Raw genomic sequence first — 20,095 nt, forward strand, 5'->3', positions numbered from 1 at the left:
CGGGACGCCCAGGCTTGGGCGGTGGTGTGGGGGAGGCAGGCTGTGGACTTCTCGAGGGTAGGAGGCGTGTTAACCTAGGGAGACTTCTCAGCGAGCTAGGCGACTGTAAAGAACGCTTTATTGTCATTAAGAAAATGAAGAGACGGCAAAGAGCATCGGTGGGCTCCAGCATTTAAAACGGAGACCAGCCCCCCACGCTGCGATGACGTGGACCTTCCTTCCCACCCGGGGGGCGGCCTCTCCGACGCGGATGCTGAGCGCGTGTTTCGCCAGAGGCGGAGAGTTGGTACCGGGCCCGGAGGCTGGCCCTACGGGGGTCGTGCCTCTCACCCCCAGCCCGGTGCAGGCGGAGCTCCTGCTGTACGTGACTCAGGCCTTTGGCTGCAGGATGCGCTGGCCGCGCCTTCTGCCCTCTTCTCCGGGAGCCCCTCCAGCTCAGCCCGCGGGGCACCAGGTCAGCAGGGCCCTCTCCGGGAGGCCGGTCTGGCTGGACCTCACCGCCTCCCGCGCTGGGGCTCCTGCAGCGGCCTCGGGCCCAGGCCCTGCTCTGAGCAGCGTCCTCGGTGGAGGTGACCGGAGGGACCACTAGCGGCACCAGCAGAAGCTCTCCTGCTGGGAGAGGCGGGCGCTGAGGGGGGTGGTTCCCCTCCAGCTTCTGACACAGGCCGTCCTCCTGGGACCCTGCGTCTGGAGCCCGGCTGGGACAAGATGCAGGGGGCGGGCCCTGTGCAGAAGCCCGGGAGGCCGGCCTCCTCCTCCTCCAGGGGGACCTCCACGCCGAGCCGGGTGTTCCCGGTGGTCCCTGGGGTCCTGGAGGTGTCCTGCGGGGACATCAGCTCAGGTTGGGCATCACCTGCTGTCCACTCGGGTCTGTGAGTGGGGTGGGGGGCAGGTCGTGGTGGCCACGAGGCCAGAGGCCGGGGGTGCAGGCGAGGGTACTCGTGAGCTCAGAGGCTGGCGAGGTCAGCAGGCGGAGGGGCAGGCCTGGCGCAGGCTGAGCGGCACAAGGCGATGGACGTGGTCCTGCCGGTCCGGGGTGGCCCTGGACGCAGCACGTAGTGAGCGCTAGGCGCCCTGCCCGATCATGTTTCTGTAGTCGGGGACGATCGTCCGCTTCAGCTCCACCACCGACGAGAAGATCCATTTCACCTGAGGGGTGGCGAGGCTGAGTGCAGGCTGGAACCCACCTGGGCCGCCACCCAGGGCCTGCCCCCCATCCCCGGGCCGACGGACAACGAGGGTTTCCAGGGTGGACATGAGGACATGATGGGGACAGTGAGGGAGAGTGGGGGACAGTGAGGGGACAGTAAGGGGACAGTGAGGGACAGTGAGGGAAGGTGAGGGGAGAGTGAGGGGATGATGAGGGACAGTGAGGTACCGTGAGGGACAGTGAGGGACAGTGAGGAGAAAGTGAGGGAAAGTGAGGGACAGTGAGGGACAATGGGGGACAGTGAGGGAAAGTAGGGGCAGTGGGGGACCGTGAGGGACAGTGGGGGACAGTGAGGGACAATGGGGGACTGTGAGGGAAATTGGGGGCAGTGGGGGACCATAAGGGACAGTAGGGGGCAGTGAGGGACCATGAGGGACAGTAGGGGGTAGTGAGGGACCATGAGGGACAGTGAGGGACCGTGAGGGACAGTGAGGAGACAGTGGGGGACCGTGAGGGACCATGAGGGACAGTGAGGGAAGGTGAGGGACAGTGAGGGGACAGTGAGGAACAGTGAGGAGACAGTGAGGGACAGTGAGGAGACAGTGAGGGACAGTGAGGAACAGTAAGGGACAGTGAGGAGACAGTGAGGGACAGTGAGGGACCATGAGGGACAGTGAGGCGACAGTGAGGAGACAATGAGGGACAGTGAGGCGACAGTGAGGGACAGTGAGGCAACAGTGAGGAGACAGTGAGCGACAGTGAGGCGACAGTGAGGGACAGTGAGGAGACAGTGAGGTGACAGTGAGGGACCGTGAGGAGACAGTGAGGGACAGTGAAGGACAGTGAGGAACAGTGAGGGACAGTGAGGGACAGTGAGGGACTGTGAGGGTCCATGAGGAGACAGTGAGGGACAGTGAGGCACAGTGGGGGACAGTGAGGGACTGTGAGGGACAGTGAGGGAAGGTAAGGGACAGTGAGGAAACAGTGGGGGACAGCGAGGGACAGTGAGGAACAGTGAGGGACAGTGAGGAGACAGTGAGGAGACAGTGGGGGACCGTGAGGGACCGTGAGGGACAGTGAGGGGACAGTGGGGGAGAGTGAGGGACAGTGAGGGACAGTGGGGGACAGTGAGGGACCATGAGGGACAGTGAGGGGACAGTGGGGGCAGTGGGGGACCGTGAGGGACAGTGAGGGACAGTGGGGGACCGTGAGGGACAGTTAGGGGACAGTGGGGAACAGTAAGGGGACAGGGGACAGTTGGAGACACAGTGGTGACAGCGAGGGCACAGCAGGGCCGGCCTGCCCACCTTGAAGAGGGTCACGGTGGCGCTGTAGCACACGCTGAGCAGGAAGAGGGTGATGAAGATGGAGATGGTCGTCCACAGCCCGTCCAGCTCCCCGTCCTGGGCATCAGCACAGGTCTCCTCCTCTAGGAGCAGTTCTGCACAGGGAGGGGGGGGGGTCAGTGCTGTGCCTGCCCCCGGGGGGCAGGGGTGGGGTCATCGGGGCCTCGCAGCGCGGCTCCCATTGTGGCGGGGTGGTGGCGGGATGCCCCAGGTGGGCCGGGCCAGAGGCACCTGAGGACAGTCGCTGGGCACCAGGCCCAGCCCCCCATTCCTCCAGCCTGGGCCCCAGTCTCGGCCTGGCCAGTGGGTCCTGCTCCCTGTCCTGTGCTGTGAGCTGAGCTGGGGCCCTTGGGGGGAGGGTGCCCGGACCCCCCGCAGGACAGTGGCTCAGGCCCCGGCCTCCTCGCCCCCTGGGGCCAGACCCGGAGGGCGGGAGGGTCAGCAGAGCACGTGGGCCGTGGGCCCTGCCCCAGGGAAGGGGCAGGACAGTGCTGGGCTCTGTCCCTGTGCCCGCGGGGCTGGGAGTGCCGGGACGAGGGGGCTGTGGGAGGATTTTGGCCTGTTCGGCAGGCGGTGTCGGTGCCCCAGGGAAGAGGAGGGATGGGTGACGGAGGTGGTCAGTGCGGTCAGTGTGGGGAGGGGCCGCTGAGCAGCCCATGGGCGTTGGAGGGTGGGGACCAGGCTGGGGTCTACGGCGAGGACTCATGAGACCCAGCTCTGTGGTCGGGTGTGGGTCTGTGCGGCTGCCCTGTGGGAGGGCCCGTGTGCAAGGCCCGCGTGTGTGCACGCGCGTGGGTGTGTGTGGTTGGTGCCCTGCACATGCGTGTACATGGGCAGGTGAGTGCATGTGGATGAAGGCGGTGGTGTGTGGGCTGGTGTGGCTCAGTGGGGGGCTTGTTTCCAATGGCTCTGGGCTCAGTGTCCACGGGTGCATCTGGACAGTCCCTCCCCGGGCACTCAGGGCTGCTTGCCTCAGCCCCTTATGGGCACAGGGATGAGTGTCCCCACGAGTGCACAGGCCTGGCCCCTGGCAGGGACAAGCAGGGCAGAGCCACCTGGCCTGAGTGGAGGGGGGCCTGATCTCCCGTGCCCGACGGTGCAGCAGGGCCGTCCACCCACCCCGGGCCACGTGTGGCCCCCGTGAGGGCACAGAGCTGGCACGCGGACCCTGGAGCCAGGGACAGGAAGGTGGGGACGAGGACGGCCAGTGTCCCACAGCTTGGGCTGGAACAGGGGCGGGAAGAAGTGGGCACTCATTCTCCTGAGGGTCTCTGGTGGGCTTCTCCCGTTCCGGGCACACACTCCAGCCCCAGCAGCTGCTGGGCGGAGGGCGGCCGGAGCAGCTGTCGCCTCCGGGAGGGGCCCTCCCCGGCCTCGGGCAGCCCCCAAGCGGCCTGCGCAGACCCGCACACTCTGGGTCTGGCCCTGAGTGGGATCAGCCCTCGCGCACTGGTGGTGACAAGTGTGACCCAGAGCCGGGTCCCCCCTGCCCCAACGCAGGCCCGGCGTGCCCCGGGGCTCTGCTCGGAAAGAACCATGACAGCATTGCGGGGTCCCAGGGCGGCGCTGGGTGCTTTATTTCATGGCGCCCGGGAGGAATGTACACAGGGCTGGGGCTCAGGCGTCCTCGCTGGACCCTGAGAGCCCAAGGGGAGGGAGGGCTGGCTGGGGCGACAATGCCGTGGGGCTCATTTACCCGGAGACTGGGAGATGGACTTCTGCGTGTTGTGATTGTGCAGAGCCTCGTGCAAAACTACACACGTGTAGGTGTCTCCCTGCTGCCAGCTCCTCTTGTCTACCCTGAGCTTGCTGTACAGGAAGAAGGACCCGTCGGCGTCCAGCTGGGGTGGGGTCGTGCCGTACTTGTCCTCTGACTCCGGCTGCCCCTTTCTCTGCCACTCCACGTCGATGTCGCCCGGGTAGAAGCCGGTGACCATGCAGGTTAAGCTGACCGAGCTCTTGGCCAGCTCCTCCTGCGGTGGGGCCAGTATGTACACCTGCGGCTCCCGGGGCTGCCCTGTGGGGAGAGGCATGGCTGTTAGCACGATGGTCACTGCTATTGGCCCCCAGGGACCCTCCTGCGCCCGTCCACCTGACCCACCTTTGGCCTTGGAGATGGTCCTCACGATGGGGGCCGGGAGACCTTTGTTGTTGACCTTGCACTTGAACTCCTTTCCCTTCAGCCAGTCCTGGTGCTGGATGGGCAGGGCGCTGACCACACGGTAGGTGCTGTTGAACTGCTCCTCCCTTGGCTTCGTCTTGGCCGTGTGCACCTGTACGTCGTCCACGTACCAGGAGAACTCGACATCGGGGTCCTCGTGGCCCACGTCAACCACAACGCAGGTGACCTCGGGTATTTGGGATATTGTGAGGGTGTCCCTGGGTGTCGGGGGGAAGATGAAGACGGACGGTCCTCCTGGGAGCTCAGGGGCTGGTCGGGGAGACACGGAGGGTGGTCAGCGCCTGGGTGGACCTCCTCTTGGGCACCCATCCATCCCCCTCCCCCAAGCCCCAAGGCCGCTCCTGGGCGAGGTCCACCCCCGAGGGGCGGAGGATGAGGCCGGGTGACTTACATGGACATTTGGAACACTTCTGGCATTCAGGACACTTGGGGCATGGTTTGCGGCCATTGATCTCTGCAGAGAGAACAGAAAGGAGGTTACCGGGGTTGGGGACAGCCCGGGGCTGGCCTTAGGGCAGGCCAGGTTTTGGCAGGTGAGACCTGTGCCCACCTCTGTGGGCCCAGGGACTGGGGGAGGCGTCCAGCCTGTGCCCACACTGGACCTGGTGGAAACGCCCAGAGGACCCCCTCCCCGAGCCTGGGAGGACTTGAGGTGAGGGAGAGAGACAGGCCTCCCGTGACACCCTGGGCGGGATTCCCCATCCCTGGTGTGCGGTGCGTTCAGGTGGGAGGGCTGACCCCGGGCCTGTCTCGTAGTGGACACCCTCCCTGCGGCCCGTCCCCTCACCGATGCGCTTGTCCACCTTGGTGCTGCTGGCCGGGTGGGCTACGTTGCAGGTGAAGGTCTTGCCGGACGAGGTGCTGGAAGGTACGGTCACAGTGCTGCTGAGAGAGTACAGCCCCGAGGACCCGAGGACGGATGGGAAGGTGTGCACACCGCTGGATAGGGTGCCCGAGTTCCAGGTCACGGTCACTGGCTCAGGGAAGTAGCTCGAGACCAGGCAGCCCACGACCACTGTGGAGCCGGTTGTGCCCTCACATCTGGAATCCAGAGCGTAGACTTTCGGGGCCGTGGTGGAAGCTGTGAGAGAGGAGGCCATGTGACTGGCAGGGCCTCACCCCTGCGAGGGACCGGGCAGGGCATCAGGTGTGCAGGCCTGGGGCACCATTGAGCCCAGCCACCATGTGCTTCCAGCGTGTCTGAAGACCAGCGGCCCGGCATGGCTGTCTCCCACCCCAGGTCTCTGCGTCTGCAGCTGTGGGCTCCAGACACTGCTGGGGGCCAGTGCTGGGTGACCACCTGGATTAGATCCCCCCGGGGCCCCAGTCCTCCTGTGGGTGTCTGGCCTGATCAGGCCGTCGGTCTGAGCCCTGACCAGAGGCTATTGCTCCCTGAGCCCACTGCCCTGCTCCTGTCCCCTTGTCCTGGTCTGCTCTTTGCCACCCAGGGCCCGTGTGTTCTGGATCAGCTCTGCCCATCGGCATCTCTGGGAGCCTTGCACTGCCCCTGGCCTTCTCTTCCTGCAGGGTGCCAGCACCCCAAGCCCCATTCCCCGGCTGGACCTGTCCCCTCTGACCCTGGTCTGCTCAGCCCAGATATGCAGACCCATCTGAGCCCCGAAAGAGCCCCTCGTTTCCCCTCTGCCAGGTCCACTGCCCTGTCAACCCCACCTCGCTTTTGCACGTTCACCCCTCCTGTCCCAGCTCCTACAGTCTTCTGGAACAGGGTTGGGACCCTGGGTACAAGAACTGCGGCCCATCGGGTCCCCTCAGGGCTGCCCGTGCGCCTTCAGCCCCAGAGACCTGCACTCCCAGGTCCCCTCTCCACCCGGGCTTGCCATCCCCAAAGCCCCTCCCAGCAGACCAGGGCTCACTTTTCCTCGGCCTTTCTTCCCCTGACTCTGGGGCACCTGGGGCAGCCCCTGCCTCCCAGGCCCCTGCTCCCCTGCGCACCCCCGCCTGCTCCCCTGAGCTCCCCCTGCACCCTCCCTACCAGCCCCCTGAGCTCTAGTGGGAAGGCTGCTCTCCTTTCTCTGTGCACTCAGGTTCCCCTCCCCCAGATGCTCCCTCACCTGCCTCCAGCCCCTCGTCCTGGCCTCTCAGCTGAGCCCGGGCTTCCTGCCCATCGAGTGTCTAGCCTCTACCCACCTGAGCTCCGGTTCACCATCTCAGGCCTGAGTCCTCTCTGCCCTTGTGCCCCTTCTCCCCGGCCCTGGGCCCTCAGAACACCCCAGGGGGACCCCCAGCCCGATCTCCTGTAGGACTCCCTGCTCTGCCCCCACTGCCAGCTGCCCTGCGTCCTGCCCTCCCAGCCCCCTTGGCTCAGGTCTCTGGGCTCAGCTCAGGGATGCTGTATCCTCATGTCATCTACTCACCTGGCGTCAGACTGCCCACTGTCCCTGGAGCACTGGGCCCACAGCACCAGCTGTCCCTTGCACCCTATGACACTTGCCTACTCACCTGCTCACCCCAGTACCTGGTCTGCTGAGGTCCTGGGCAGGACCCTACCTCCCCACCCCGAGCTCACCTGCACAAGCTCTGCCTGCTTCCCCAAAGCTCCGGGGCAGCCCTCTGCCTCCCAAACCATTGCTCACCTGCACAAGCTCTACCTCCTCCCCAAAGCTCCCGGGGAGCCCCATCCCCTCCCAGGCTCCTGTTCACCTGCACAAGGTCTACCTGCTTCCCCAAAGCTCCTGGGCAGCTCCCTGCCCCTCCAGGCCCCTGCTCACCTGCACAAGCTCTACCTGCTCCACCAAAGCTCTGGGGACAGCTACCTGTCCTCCCAAACCCCTGCTTACCTGCACAAGCTCTCCCTGCTCCCCAAAGCTCCTGGGGCAGCCCCATCCCCTCCCAGGCTCCTGTTCACCTGCACAAGGTCTACCTGCTTCCCCAAAGCTCCTGGGGCAGCCCCTTAGCCTTCCACCCACCCTGCTCAGCTGCAGAAACTCTAACTGCTCCCCCAATGCTCCCGGGAAGCCCCCTGCCCTCCCAGCCCCGGGCTCACTTGCAGAAGCTCTACCTGCTCCCCCAAAGCTCCCAGGCAGCCCCCCGCCCTCCCAGTCCCGGGCTCACCTACACTAGCTCTACCTGCTCCCCCAAAGCTCCAGGGAAGCCCCCCACCCTCCCAGTCCCGGGCTCACCTACACTAGCTCTACCTGCTCCCCCAAAGCTCCCAGGCAGCCCCCTGCCCTCCCAGCCCCGGGCTCACCTACACTAGCTCTACCTGCTCCCCCAAAGCTCCCAGGCAGCCCCCTGCCCTCCCAGCCCCGGGCTCACCTACACTAGCTCTACCTGCTCCCCCAAAGCTCCCGGGCAGCCCCCTGCCCTCCCAGCCCCGGGCTCACCTACACTAGCTCTACCTGCTCCCCCAGAGCTCCAGGGAACCCCCCGCCCTCCCAGTCCCGGGCTCACCTACACTAGCTCTACCTGCTCCCCCAAAGCTCCAGGGAAGCCCCCTGCCCTCCCAGTCCCGGGCTCACCTACACTAGCTCTACCTGCTCCCCCAAAGCTCCAGGGAAGCCCCCTGCCCTCCCAGCCCCGGGCTCACCTACACTAGCTCTACCTGCTCCCCCAAAGCTCTCAGGCAGCTCCTGCCCTCCCAGTCCCGGGCTCACCTACACTAGCTCTACCTGCTCCCCCAAAGCTCCCGGGCAGCCCCCTGCCCTCCCAGCCCCGGGCTCACCTACACTAGCTCTACCTGCTCCCCCAAAGCTCCAGGGAAGCCCCCCTGCCCTCCCAGCCCCGGGCTCACCTACACTAGCTCTACCTGCTCCCCCAAAGCTCCAGGGAACCCCCCGCCCTCCCAGTCCCGGGCTCACCTACACTAGCTCTACCTGCTCCCCCAAAGCTCCAGGGAAGCCCCCTGCCCTCCCAGCCCCGGGCTCACCTACACTAGCTCTACCTGCTCCCCCATAGCTCCAGAGCAGTCCCCCTGCCCTCCCAGTCCCGGGCTCACCTACACTAGCTCTACCTGCTCCCCCAAAGCTCCCAGGCAGCCCCCTGCCCTCCCAGCCCCGGGCTCACCTACACTAGCTCTACCTGCTCCCCCAAATCTCCAGGGAAGCCCCCCGCCCTCCCAGCCCCGGGCTCACCTACACTAGCTCTACCTGCTCCCCCAAAGCTCCAGGGAAGCCCCCCGCCCTCCCAGCCCCGGGCTCACCTACACAAGCTCTACCTGCTCCCCCAAAGCTCCAGGGAAGCCCCCCACCCTCCCAGCCCCGGGCTCACCTACACTAGCTCTACCTGCTCCCCCAAAGCTCCAGGGAAGCCCCCCTCCCTCCCAGTCCCGGGCTCACCTACACTAGCTCTACCTGCTCCCCCAAAGCTCCCAGGCAGCCCCCTGCCCTCCCAGCCCCAGGCTCACCTACACTAGCTCTACCTGCTCCCCCAAAGCTCCCAGGCAGCCCCCTGCCCTCCCAGCCCCGGGCTCACCTACACTAGCTCTACCTGCTCCCCCAAAGCTCCCAGGCAGCCCCCTGCCCTCCCAGCCCCAGGCTCACCTACACTAGCTCTACCTGCTCCCCCAAAGCTCCCAGGCAGCCCCCTGCCCTCCCAGCCCCGGGCTCACCTACACTAGCTCTACCTGCTCCCCCAAAGCTCCAGGGAAGCCCCCTGCCCTCCCAGCCCCGGGCTCACCTACACTAGCTCTACCTGCTCCCCCAAAGCTCCAGGGCAGCCCCCTGCCCTCCCAGTCCCGGGCTCACCTACACTAGCTCTACCTGCTCCCCCAAAGCTCCAGGGAAGCCCCCCTCCCTCCCAGCCCCGGGCTCACCTACACTAGCTCTACCTGCTCCCCCAAAGCTCCCAGGCAGCCCCCTGCCCTCCCAGCCCCAGGCTCACCTACACTAGCTCTACCTGCTCCCCCAAAGCTCCCAGGCAGCCCCCTGCCCTCCCAGCCCCGGGCTCACCTACACTAGCTCTACCTGCTCCCCCAAAGCTCCCAGGCAGCCCCCTGCCCTCCCAGCCCCAGGCTCACCTACACTAGCTCTACCTGCTCCCCCAAAGCTCCCAGGCAGCCCCCTGCCCTCCCAGCCCCGGGCTCACCTACACTAGCTCTACCTGCTCCCCCAAAGCTCCAGGGAAGCCCCCTGCCCTCCCATCCCCGGTCTCACCTGCAGAAGCTCTACCTGCTCCCCCAAAGCTCCCAGGCAGCCCCCTGCCCTCCCAGCCCCGGGCTCACCTACACTAGCTCTACCTGCTCCCCCAAAGCTCCAGGGAAGCCCCCCACCCTCCCAGCCCCGGGCTCACCTACACTAGCTCTACCTGCTCCCCAGAGCCCCTGAGGCAGCCCCTGACCCCCTGCTTTCCAGCTCACCTGCTGCCTCCCTGCCACTTGTCCCTGGAGCTCTGGCCCTCAGCACCCGCGCCCCTCTGGCCCACCCCCGAGCCCTCACCCTAGTGCAGTTCCACTCCTGACTCCTTTCTTTCCCGGGGCTGAGCTCTGTTCCCTGGAGTCGCTAGGTGCCCACCCTGTCTCCGGGCCCCTCTCCCCTGGCAGAGCCCCTGTCCCACCGTGGGCCCCTCCCAGAGGAGCTCCTGGCCTGCCGAGCTTCACCCTCTTCTCTCTCCCACCACCCCCGGGATCCTCCTCTGGTCGCTTCTCCCTCCAGTTGCCGGGTCACCTGCCCTCTGCCTGCCCGCTCCCGGCCCCCAGCCCCTGCTCCCGGCCCTCCGGCCCTGGCTCCGCTCGCCCCTCGTGTAGCCTGTGGAGCTGCGGGCTCAGCCCCTGTGCGGCCAGCCCTGCCTGCTGTGCCCCCGGCGCTCCCGCTGCCCTGGGCCCCGGCCCCAGCCCAGAGCCCACCGCCAGCCCGCCTGCCACTGCCCTGGGGCTCAAGCCGGCTCCACTGTCCTGGACAGGACCCTCAGCCTCCCCCCACCCCCCCGCCACCGGGGGGGCCTTTCCTTCCCCTGTGCCGAGCCGCGTCCTCCCTCCGTCCTCGCTCAGACCCACCTGCCCATCCTGGCCTCGTCCTCAGCCCCAGCCCAGCCCTGTGCCTGCAGCACATCTGGCCAAGCGAAGCCCTCAGGCTCCCGTCCCCCAGCCCGTCATGTTCCTCGAAGGCCCAGCAGCCCCGCCGAGCTCTGCCGCCCCTGAGTTTCCAGCCCTGTTGGTGTGGACACGCCCCTGCCCTGGGCTCCCTAGTCCCTGCCCTGGGGCAGCACTGTGACCCCTGGGCCAGCACTGTGACCCCTGGGGCAGCACTGTGACCCCTGGGCCAGCACTGTGACCCCTGAGCCAGCACTGTGACCCCTGGGCCAGCACTGTGACCCCTGAGCCAGCACTGTGACCCCTGGGGCAGCACTGTGACCCCTGAGCCAGTACTGTGACCCCTGGGGCAGCACTGTGACCCCTGAGCCAGCACTGTGACCCCTGGGCCAGCACTGTGACCCCTGAGCCAGCACTGTGACCCCTGGGCCAGCACTGTGACCCCTGGGCCAGCACTGTGACCCCTGAGCCAGCACTGTGACCCCTGGGGCAGCACTGTGACCCCTGGGCCAGCACTGTGACCCCTGGGCAGCCCGCCGTCCCCGTGCCCGCGTGGCTGCTCCAGCCGCTCTGTGGGGTCCCTGAGGCCAGTCTCCTCTTCATGGCACCCACTCCCTATCTCTGCCCCATCCTCGCAGACCAGACTCACCAAGGGGGGTGGAGGGCCTGGACTCGCTCCCCTGCAGCCCAGGGCTCCGCGCCCCTCCCTGCTCCGGCCCCAGGCACATGTGGCTCCTCAGGGCTGTGCTCTGTCTCTGCAGCCCCGCTTCCTATAGGACTTGGTACCCAGCCCCCGGAGGTGTGAACTCCTTGCCCACAACCCTGCAAACACTAAGAACAGGACTGAAACCCAGCGGCATGGCTTGCTTCCTGAAGTTCCCTTTTCTTCTGGGTGGTTCCTGTCTCAGAGGGCCTGGGGAGTCCAGATGCAGCAGAGATGCATTATTTTGGGGTGTAGGGCGCGGTGAGTGGGGCCCAGGGACCCAGGGGACAGAGTGGGAACCCCGGCCGTCACAGCTCCACCCTCCTGAGGGAATATGCCTGCTCGGCCCACAGCACCCTGGGTAATAGGCCCCTCGCCTGAGCCTTCTGGGCCTCCGAACTCTGGTGGGCAACACTCCCACCTCCCCCAGCACAGATCCCCAGGGCATCCTGTCTGCCTCAGGAGCAGATCCCCAGGGAGTGTCGGTGTGAGGGGGCAGAGCAGAGCAGGGTTGCGCCCTTGACCTTGTGTGAAGTGCTCTACTGCCCCTCTCATGTTCTATTTGAACCAAACACTCGGGCTCTCTGGACAAGCCTCAGAGTTGCCCAGTGCTGGGTTTTCTGTGCCCGACCCCAGCAGGCTGCATGGTCCGTGTCGGAGTCCGTGGGATGCCTGGTCTCCCAGCGCAGATGGCGGCTCTCAGAAGGGCCTTCGCCACAAGTGGACTCTCCTGTCAACACAGTCTGGGCACTCGTATGCTGGGAAGGAGGCCACCGGGCCCTGAAGAATGGTCTTAGCTGCTCACAGGTCCTCAAAGAGGCCAAGAGGGTCACTCACCGCCCCTAGTTTCCTCCTATTGTACCTTTTCCAATTATTGAAACATTTTCTTCCTGTTATTGGCCACCCAATAAGCCACCCGGTTTTTCCTTATGGTGCAGGACCCACTGCTCACATTTCTTTCTTTTCATTGGTTGCTGAGTGCTCTTTGTATATGAAGGAGTCCTGCCCTGTGTCACGTGTGCTCATGCGCTCTGCCCCGTTTCCATGGGACTTCAGAGCCCCTTGTGGGCGGGCTTCTCCAGCTCTTTTCCCTCAGGAGGAGGCTCAGCCCGGGCCCTCCACTGTGCTTGGCCAGCCGGCCCTCTCCCTGGTGCCTGTGGCTGCTGCCTTCGCGGCTCCCAGCTTTCTTCTCGAGGATGGTGGCGGCCAGCCCCAGACAGCTCTCGCTTGCTCATCAGGATGTCCGGGCTGGCTGGCGGGATGGGGCCTGAGGACTGGCCTGTCTGCGTGAGCTCAGTGGGTGGACGGCTGGGTGGTGACTGGGGCCCCAGGAGGGTGATGCTGGCCTCCACCCTGGTGCTTGTGCAGCTGTGTTCCTGCGGCCTCCTGCACTGACCACTGAATGAGCCCCTCAGGGTTTGCCCATGGGGAGTGGAATTGTTGCTTTTACCTTTGTGTGGGGAGGGGCGGTGAGTCTGGGCTGGAGGTCAGTGGCGCAGGCGTGGTGGAGCCTGAACCGGGGTCTCTGTGGGTATTGAAGGACTCTTGAGGCAGAGCCTGGCTGGACACTTGGGTCCTCGGGGCCCAGAGCTGCCCTCTGCCCCCTTCCCTCTGGCCCCTTGTCCACGTCCTCGGGGGAGGGCACCTCCTGCTCCCAAGGTACCACAGGCACCTCCCCCAAGGTATGCTCAGGTGGCATGGGATTCTTTAATGAACTTTACTAGGAAAAGTTAGGAGACAGAGGTTGAACTGATTCCTGTGCTGGGCCCATCTATCTCCTACCTCAAATCGCCCCTGAGATATGTGGACCGCGAGAAGTGTTTACTGGCAGGATGTAGGGCGATGGTCCCTCTTCTGTAGCTTCTTCAGGCTCGTATTGGGCTCATGGACCCTACCTAACTGGGGCCACAGAACTCTCGCTCTGTCTTGTTAAGGGGCCCCAAGGTGAGTTCTGCTGCCACCCTGACAGGATCTGTTTCAGGGAGTGGCTGGAATCCCTGTATCACCATCATCTTGACATGGAATTGCCGTAATCTAGAGGAGACAAATCTTTCTAAGAGGATAAACAGACATGGGCCAAAGAGGAGAAGAGGAAAGATAGAGGTTCTAGGTCCTATGAGCGGAAGGGACCAGGAGAACCAGGACCAGGTGAGAGCCATCCCTGGGTTGCCTGCTCCCTGAGTTGAAAGGCCTCAGATAAGAAGCCCTGAGTATCTTTTTGGACTTGACCTGTTTGGTTTACCCAAAACCCACATTGTTCCTTTAACATGGCGCAGATTCCCCCTTGGGCAGCGGCTAGCACGTTGATGGCCTTCTCAGGGGTCACTTTATCTGCAGAGATATGGCTAGGGATAGGATCTAGCTCCCTCTTTTCATTAGCCTCAGTTAGGGTCAAAATAAGGGGTTGCTCAGGGTCTCCTAAACATAATATGGCCCCAAGGAAGCCCAGAAGATCTCTCCCCAGCAGTGGGGTGGGGCTTTTGGCAACCAGAAAGGCATGCGAGCTCAAACGCTGTTGAAACTGGCAAGCGAGAGGCCCAGTGAAGTCACGGGTGAGAGGCTTTCCGTCGACACGGTTACTGTGCAGCTTCTAGAAGAAAGAGGCCCAGCGTGAGAAATCAGCACAGAGTAAGAGGCTCCCGTATGGACTAAAAAGTCGCTCTTCCTACCTGCCACGTCAAAGACGCCCGGGGCCCCTTGATGGAGACGGACATCTCGTTGCGGGGAGCTGCCAGAATCCCCGGGCTGACTCAGTCGTCCAGCATGGCCATCTCAGGAACAGGAGCCCCCCTTCCCCTTCGGGACCGAGGGCAGTCCCACTCTGATGACCCGTCTGCTTGTAGACTGGGCATGGCCTGGGGGGCTCCTTCTGGCATTCATGGGCCCAATGGCCGGTCGACTTGCATTTGAAGCATTCCCCTTTGCTGGTCTTACTTCCGGACTGATGGTTGAACCTTCTTGTCTCCTTTGGGTTCTCCCGAGGTTGCAAAATGCGGCTGACAGCAAGGGCTATCGGTTTAGCTGGAGCTTTGACCTGCCTTTACTCATGCTGAGTTCTTTCTTCCCCCTCCGGTTGATCTGGATTATTAAATACCCCAAAGACCACCTCTGTGAGTTGGTGCATAGGGGTTTGTGGGCCTAATTGTGACTTTTGGGGTTTTTGCCTCATATCGGGCAGACTGGCTGATGAAATGTTGTCCCAGCAGGGACTGACCCTCAGGAGTGAAGGGGCCTATGTTAGTAAACTTTCTAAAAGCCTCCACAAGCCATCCTGAAGAAGAGCTGCATTTTCTTCTTTCTCTTGGGTCACTTCCTTGACCTTTTCATGGCTGACTGCTTCCTAAAGTCCTTTCTCGTTCCTTCTAAGAGGCATTGGACCATGTGGCTCCTGGCCTTCGTTCCCCCACTGCCCACCACCCCTGGGAACTATAATCCCAAACGGGCTCCTGAATGGGGACCGTGTCCCCACCCCCATCATAAATGTGGAGTTGGTGCCTGGCGAGCTGGTCAGCACGCCCTTGGTCTGCTGTCCAAATCCTTTGTTTCTCCTCATGGGTACAGTAGGTAGACAATCCCTCCGTGGCCCCCATTCCACTCCCTTGTCCTGATCCTCTCGGACCCCACTCACCAAGGGTTGGGGTGGTGGACTCGCTCCCCTGCAGCCCAGGGCTCCGCGCCCCTCCCTGCTCCGGCCCCAGGCACATGTGGCTCCTCAGGGCTGTGCTCTGTGACTGCAGCCCCGCTTCCTATAGGACTTGGTACCCAGCCCCCGGAGGTGTGAACTCCCTTCCCCCAGACCATCAGACACTAAGAACAGGACTGAAACCGGGTGGCTCAAATTGCTTCCTGAAATTCCCTTTTCTTCTGGGTGTTTTCTGTCTCAGAGGGCCTGGGGGAGTCCAGATGCAGCCGGGGTGTCTCTTGTGGGTGTGTGGGGTGTGGTGAGCGGTGCCCTTGGACCCAGGGGACAGAGTGAGAACCCCGGCTGTCACGGCTTTCCACCTTCTGCAGGGATTATGCCTGGTTTGCCCACCGCAGCCCGGGGACCGGGCCCCTCGCCTGAGCCCTCTGGGTGTCCCAGCCCTGGTGGGCACCTCTCCTGACCCTGGAGAGTGTGTGGTTGGGCTCAGCCTGCAGCCCAGCCCCTGCTTCGTCCTGCCTACCTGCCAGGGTGGCCTCCCCTCCAGACCTCTGTCTCCCGCCTCTTCCCTCCTCCTCTCCCTGGCTCCATCCGTGGCCCCGATATCTGACCAAAGGCCAGTGTAACGTGCACGGTCAGAGGGCAGTTGTTATCCCGGCCACAGCTGTCCCCCGGGGGACAGAGTTCACGATGGTCACTGGGGCCGGAAAATGGCCCTCTAGGTGAGAGAGAGCGTGCGGCCTGTCCACTGCTGTGTGTGGGCCGAGACTGGTCGTCCCATCTTTGGGGGACACTGGCCCTCAGTTTCTCGTTTGAGTGCTGCAGCGGACCCTACACCCTGTGTGCACCCCCTGGGCCGTCCCGTAGCTTCAGCATTAGTCCTGGATCGGGGTCCCAGGAGACACTGTCGCACCACCCCAGAAGTGCCATGGGCGGGGGGCAGGGTGCAACTCCTCCAAGCTGTGGGTGGGCGGCGTGTGTGCTGTGCTGCTTCAGACCTGCCCCAAGCCAAGTCCAGCTCCATAGGGAGTGGACGGTGTGGAGGTGCCATCAGATGTGGCACAGGATCGGTGTGACCCCCCGGCCAGTTGGCTACTGGTTCTGCAAGCTGCACTTACCACTCGCTTGCGTTGCTCACGAAGCACATGGATCTGCATAATCTGTGCTCAGCTCAGCCGTACTGACAAGTCTGGATAAACCCCTGAGAAAGTCTGGGCTTGTGGGCTTCGGGCCCGAGGAGTCCACCCCACCTGCTGCCCAGGTTTCTGACAAGACAAAGCAGCAAAAGGTGCACGTCACTGAGGGCGCTGGTTACCTCCTCCTGGTCCTGTGCGTGCTGTCTGCCCCCTGGTTGTGGTGGTGGCGTTTGTACTGAGGAGGATCAGTCACTCGGGATCATTAGAGCACCACTGTTGTCCCTGGAGCAACTTGGGGGCAGCCTACGTTGGCTGGGGAGGGCGTGACAATGTGATTTGCGCACTCAAGGCCCTGGGCTTTATCAAATCCACACACGTGTCCACATCCCAGTTCTCAAGGTCCCATTTTTTCCAGGCAAATCTTTTCACATGAGAAAGTTAGTGAGGCTGTGAATTTACCTGGTGTTGAAACTTTGTGAAACGTCGTGTTGAAGTCTGGGTTTGGCTTCAGAAACATTCGCCATGTAGTTCTGAGAGCAGAGAGAGGCTTTGAGGGGTTCCTAGCAGACCCTTCCTGCATCTGTGAACACGAATGAGAAGTTGGAGCAGAGGTGTCACCCCGTGCTGTGGGTCCTCCAGCCCAGTGGTAAGACCCCACCCTGCCCGAAACCTGGCTCATTCTTGACTTGACCCGACCTGTTGCAACCGTGTCTCCTGGGCCTGCCCCGGCTCACCCCTGTATTCGGCACCTCCTTCTGTCGTTGCGGAGGGCCACCTGGGTGCTGGTTTGGCCGCCGCATGCCTGGATCTCATGCCCACTGTCCCGGGATCGTGATGGTTGCTGCTTGCCGGGCAGACACATGGTGCCCGTTCCACCTTTGAAGTTCTGCTTCCGGAAGGACTTTTTACTTATTGCTGTTTAAGTCCAGGTTGAATCCAGAAAACATAAGCCCCTGGAGGCCTTTCAGGTGGGAATTGATGCCACCCAGGAAACCAAACGTGTATAAAATTGTAACAAGAGCAGGAGAAGTGCTATCAGGTGAGATGGTCGCTGAGGCTCAGGGGGCCCAGGGAAGCTCATGATCTTCTGCCCCAAGAGGTTGCTCAGACCTGGGATGGGAACGCTCACTCAGAGTTTCACAGAAATGCCCCTCAACATGATAAAGGCCACCTTTGACAAACCCACAGCTAACATCATTCTCAATGGTGAAAAGCTGAAAGCATTTCCTCTAAGATCAAGAACAAGACATGGATGTCCACTCTCACCACTTTTATTCAACATAGTTTTGGAAGTCATAGCCACAGCAATCAGAGAAGAAAAAGAAATAAAAGGAATCTAAATTGGAAAAGAAGAAGTAAAACTGTCACTATTTGCAGATGACATGATACTATGCATAGAAAATCCTCATGACGGTACCAGAAAGCTACTAGAGCTCATCAATGAATTTGGCAATGTTGCCGGATACAAAATTAATACACAGAAATCTGTTACATTTCTATACACTAACGATGAAAAATCAGAAAGAGAAATTAAGGAAACACTCCCATACACCATCACATCAAAAAGAATAAAATACCTAGGAATAAACCTACCTAAGGAGGCAAAAGACCTGTACTCAGAAAACTATAAGACACTGATGAAAGAAATCAAAGATGATACAAACAGATGGAGAGATATACCATGTTCTTGGATTGGAAGAATCAACATTGTGAAAATGACTGCACTACCCAAGGTAATCTACAGATTCAATGCAATCCCTATCAAATTACCAATGGCATCTTTCACAGAACTAGAACAAAAAATTTTACAATTTGTATGGAGACAGAAAAGACCCTGAATACCCAAAGCAATCTTAAGAATGAAAAATGGAGCTGGAGCAATCAGGCGCCATGACTTCACACTATACTACAAAGCTACAGTCATCAGAACAGTATGGTAGTGGCACAAAACCAGAAATATAGATCAATGGAACAGGATAGACAGCCCAGAAATAAACCCACACACCTATGGTCAATTAATCTATGACAAAGGAGGCAAGAATATACAATGGAGAAAAGACAGCCTCTTCAATAAGTGGTGCTGGGAAAACTGGACAGCTACATGTAAAAAAATGAAATTAGAAAATTCTCTAACACCATGGACAAAAATAAACTCAAAATGGATTAAAGACCTAAATGTGAAACTGGATACTAGAAAACTCCTAGAGGAAAACATAGGCAGAACACTCTTTGACATAAATCACAGCAAGATTTTTTTGACCAAACTTCTAGAGTAATGGAAATAAAAACAAAAATAAACAAATGGGACGTAATTAACCTGAAAAGCTTTTGCACAGCAATGGAAAACCATACACAAAACAAAAAGATAACCTACAGATTGGGAGCAAATATTTGCAAACCATGCAACCAATAAGAGATTAATCTCCAAAATGTATATACAGCTCATACGACTCAATATAAAAAACAAATGAACAGCCCAATAGAAAAATGGGCAGAGTATCTAAATAGACATTTCTGCAAAGAAGACATACAGATGGCCAAAAGGCACATGAAGAGATGTTCAACATTGCTAATTATTAGAGAAATGCAAATCAAAGTACAATGAGGTACCACCTGTCACCGGTCAGAAGGGCCATCATCAAAAACTATACAAACAATAATGCTGGAGAGGGTGTGGAGAAAAGGGAACTCTTCTACACTGTTGGTGGGAATGAAAATTGATACAGCCACTATGGAGAACAGTATGGAGGTTCCTCAAAAACCTAAAAATAGAGCTACCATATGATCCAGCAATCCCACTCCTGGAGATATATCCAGGAAAACCATAATTCAAAAAGATGCATGCACCGCAGTGTTCATTGCAACACTGTTTACAATAGCCAGGACATGGAAGCAACCTAAATGCCCATCGACAGACGAATGGATAAAGAAGAGGTGGTACGTATATACAATGGAATATTACTCAGCCATAATAAGGAATGAAATAATGCCATTTGCAGCAGCGTGGATGGACCTACAGATTACATTACCAAGTGAAGTTAGTCAGACAGAGAAAGACAAATACCATATGATATCACTCATATGCGGAATCTAAAAAAAATGATACAAATGAACTTACATACAAAACAGTCATAGACTTCACAGACATAGAAAACAAACTTATGGATACCAAAGGGGAGAGGGGAGGGGAGGGATAAATTAGGAGTTTGGGATTAACATATACTCACTACTCTATATAGAATAGATAATAACCTATAAGGGAAAAGAATCTGGAATAGATACATGTATATGTATAACGGAATCACTTTGCTGTACAACTGAAACTAACACAGCATTGTAAATCAATTATATTTCAATAAAAAAAAAAAAAAGAAATGCCCCGACACTCCTCGTGGTGTGGCTTGGGTGCCCTTCAGGGTGCCTGCAGGCCCGGCTGTGTGGCCAGTCCTGTGAGGAAGAGGAGGGCGGGGCCCTCTGTCAGCATCCGTCTCTGCGCGGTAGAGCACCGTGGTCTAGCACGGCGGTCAAGCACGGCGCTCCCTGCCATGGTGCTGCTCTGGCCCCGTGGCCGTCCTGCCAACCCCTTCTCTGCTCATTTCCATGGGCGATCACCTCCCTGCCCAGGCCCGAATGCCAGCTTCACCTTTGTCCCTGTTGTGTCCAGGTCTCGGGATGCATTTGGGGCTGTTTGTCACTGTGACCCTGAGCTATTGTCACGAGGCCTTGTGTCTCCTAAAACACTGGAAATGTTTTAACGGGAAAAGCAGAGGCTGTTTATGCTGAGCTGCTGCAGCCAGGGAGCCGTGCCCAGCTGGCTGGGCAGGGACTCGGGCAGCAGGAGAGTGGGTGGCTTTGAGGCTTTATTATGCGTATGTGGCTTAATTGTTACTGTATACATATAACACTATGCCCATGTAAGGGCCTATAACATACTTATTATATCATGTGTGTG

General features: G+C 60.4%; 1 gene segment (V, D, J or C); it reads right to left on the bottom strand.

The window, feature by feature from the left end:
- Positions 1-1,065: 1,065 nt before the first annotated feature.
- LOC132360208 (immunoglobulin heavy constant gamma 1-like) lies at positions 1,066-17,005 on the bottom strand. The segment is given in 9 exon segments: positions 1,066-1,149; positions 2,458-2,591; positions 4,193-4,513; positions 4,598-4,927; positions 5,070-5,132; positions 5,466-5,759; positions 13,621-13,698; positions 14,037-14,095; positions 16,878-17,005. Coding segments are annotated over 9 exon segments (1,491 nt in total).
- Between the last annotated feature and the right edge of the window lie 3,090 nt (positions 17,006-20,095).

This window comes from Balaenoptera ricei, chromosome 2, assembly GCF_028023285.1.
Source record: "Balaenoptera ricei isolate mBalRic1 chromosome 2, mBalRic1.hap2, whole genome shotgun sequence".
Taxonomy (NCBI): domain Eukaryota; kingdom Metazoa; phylum Chordata; class Mammalia; order Artiodactyla; family Balaenopteridae; genus Balaenoptera; species Balaenoptera ricei.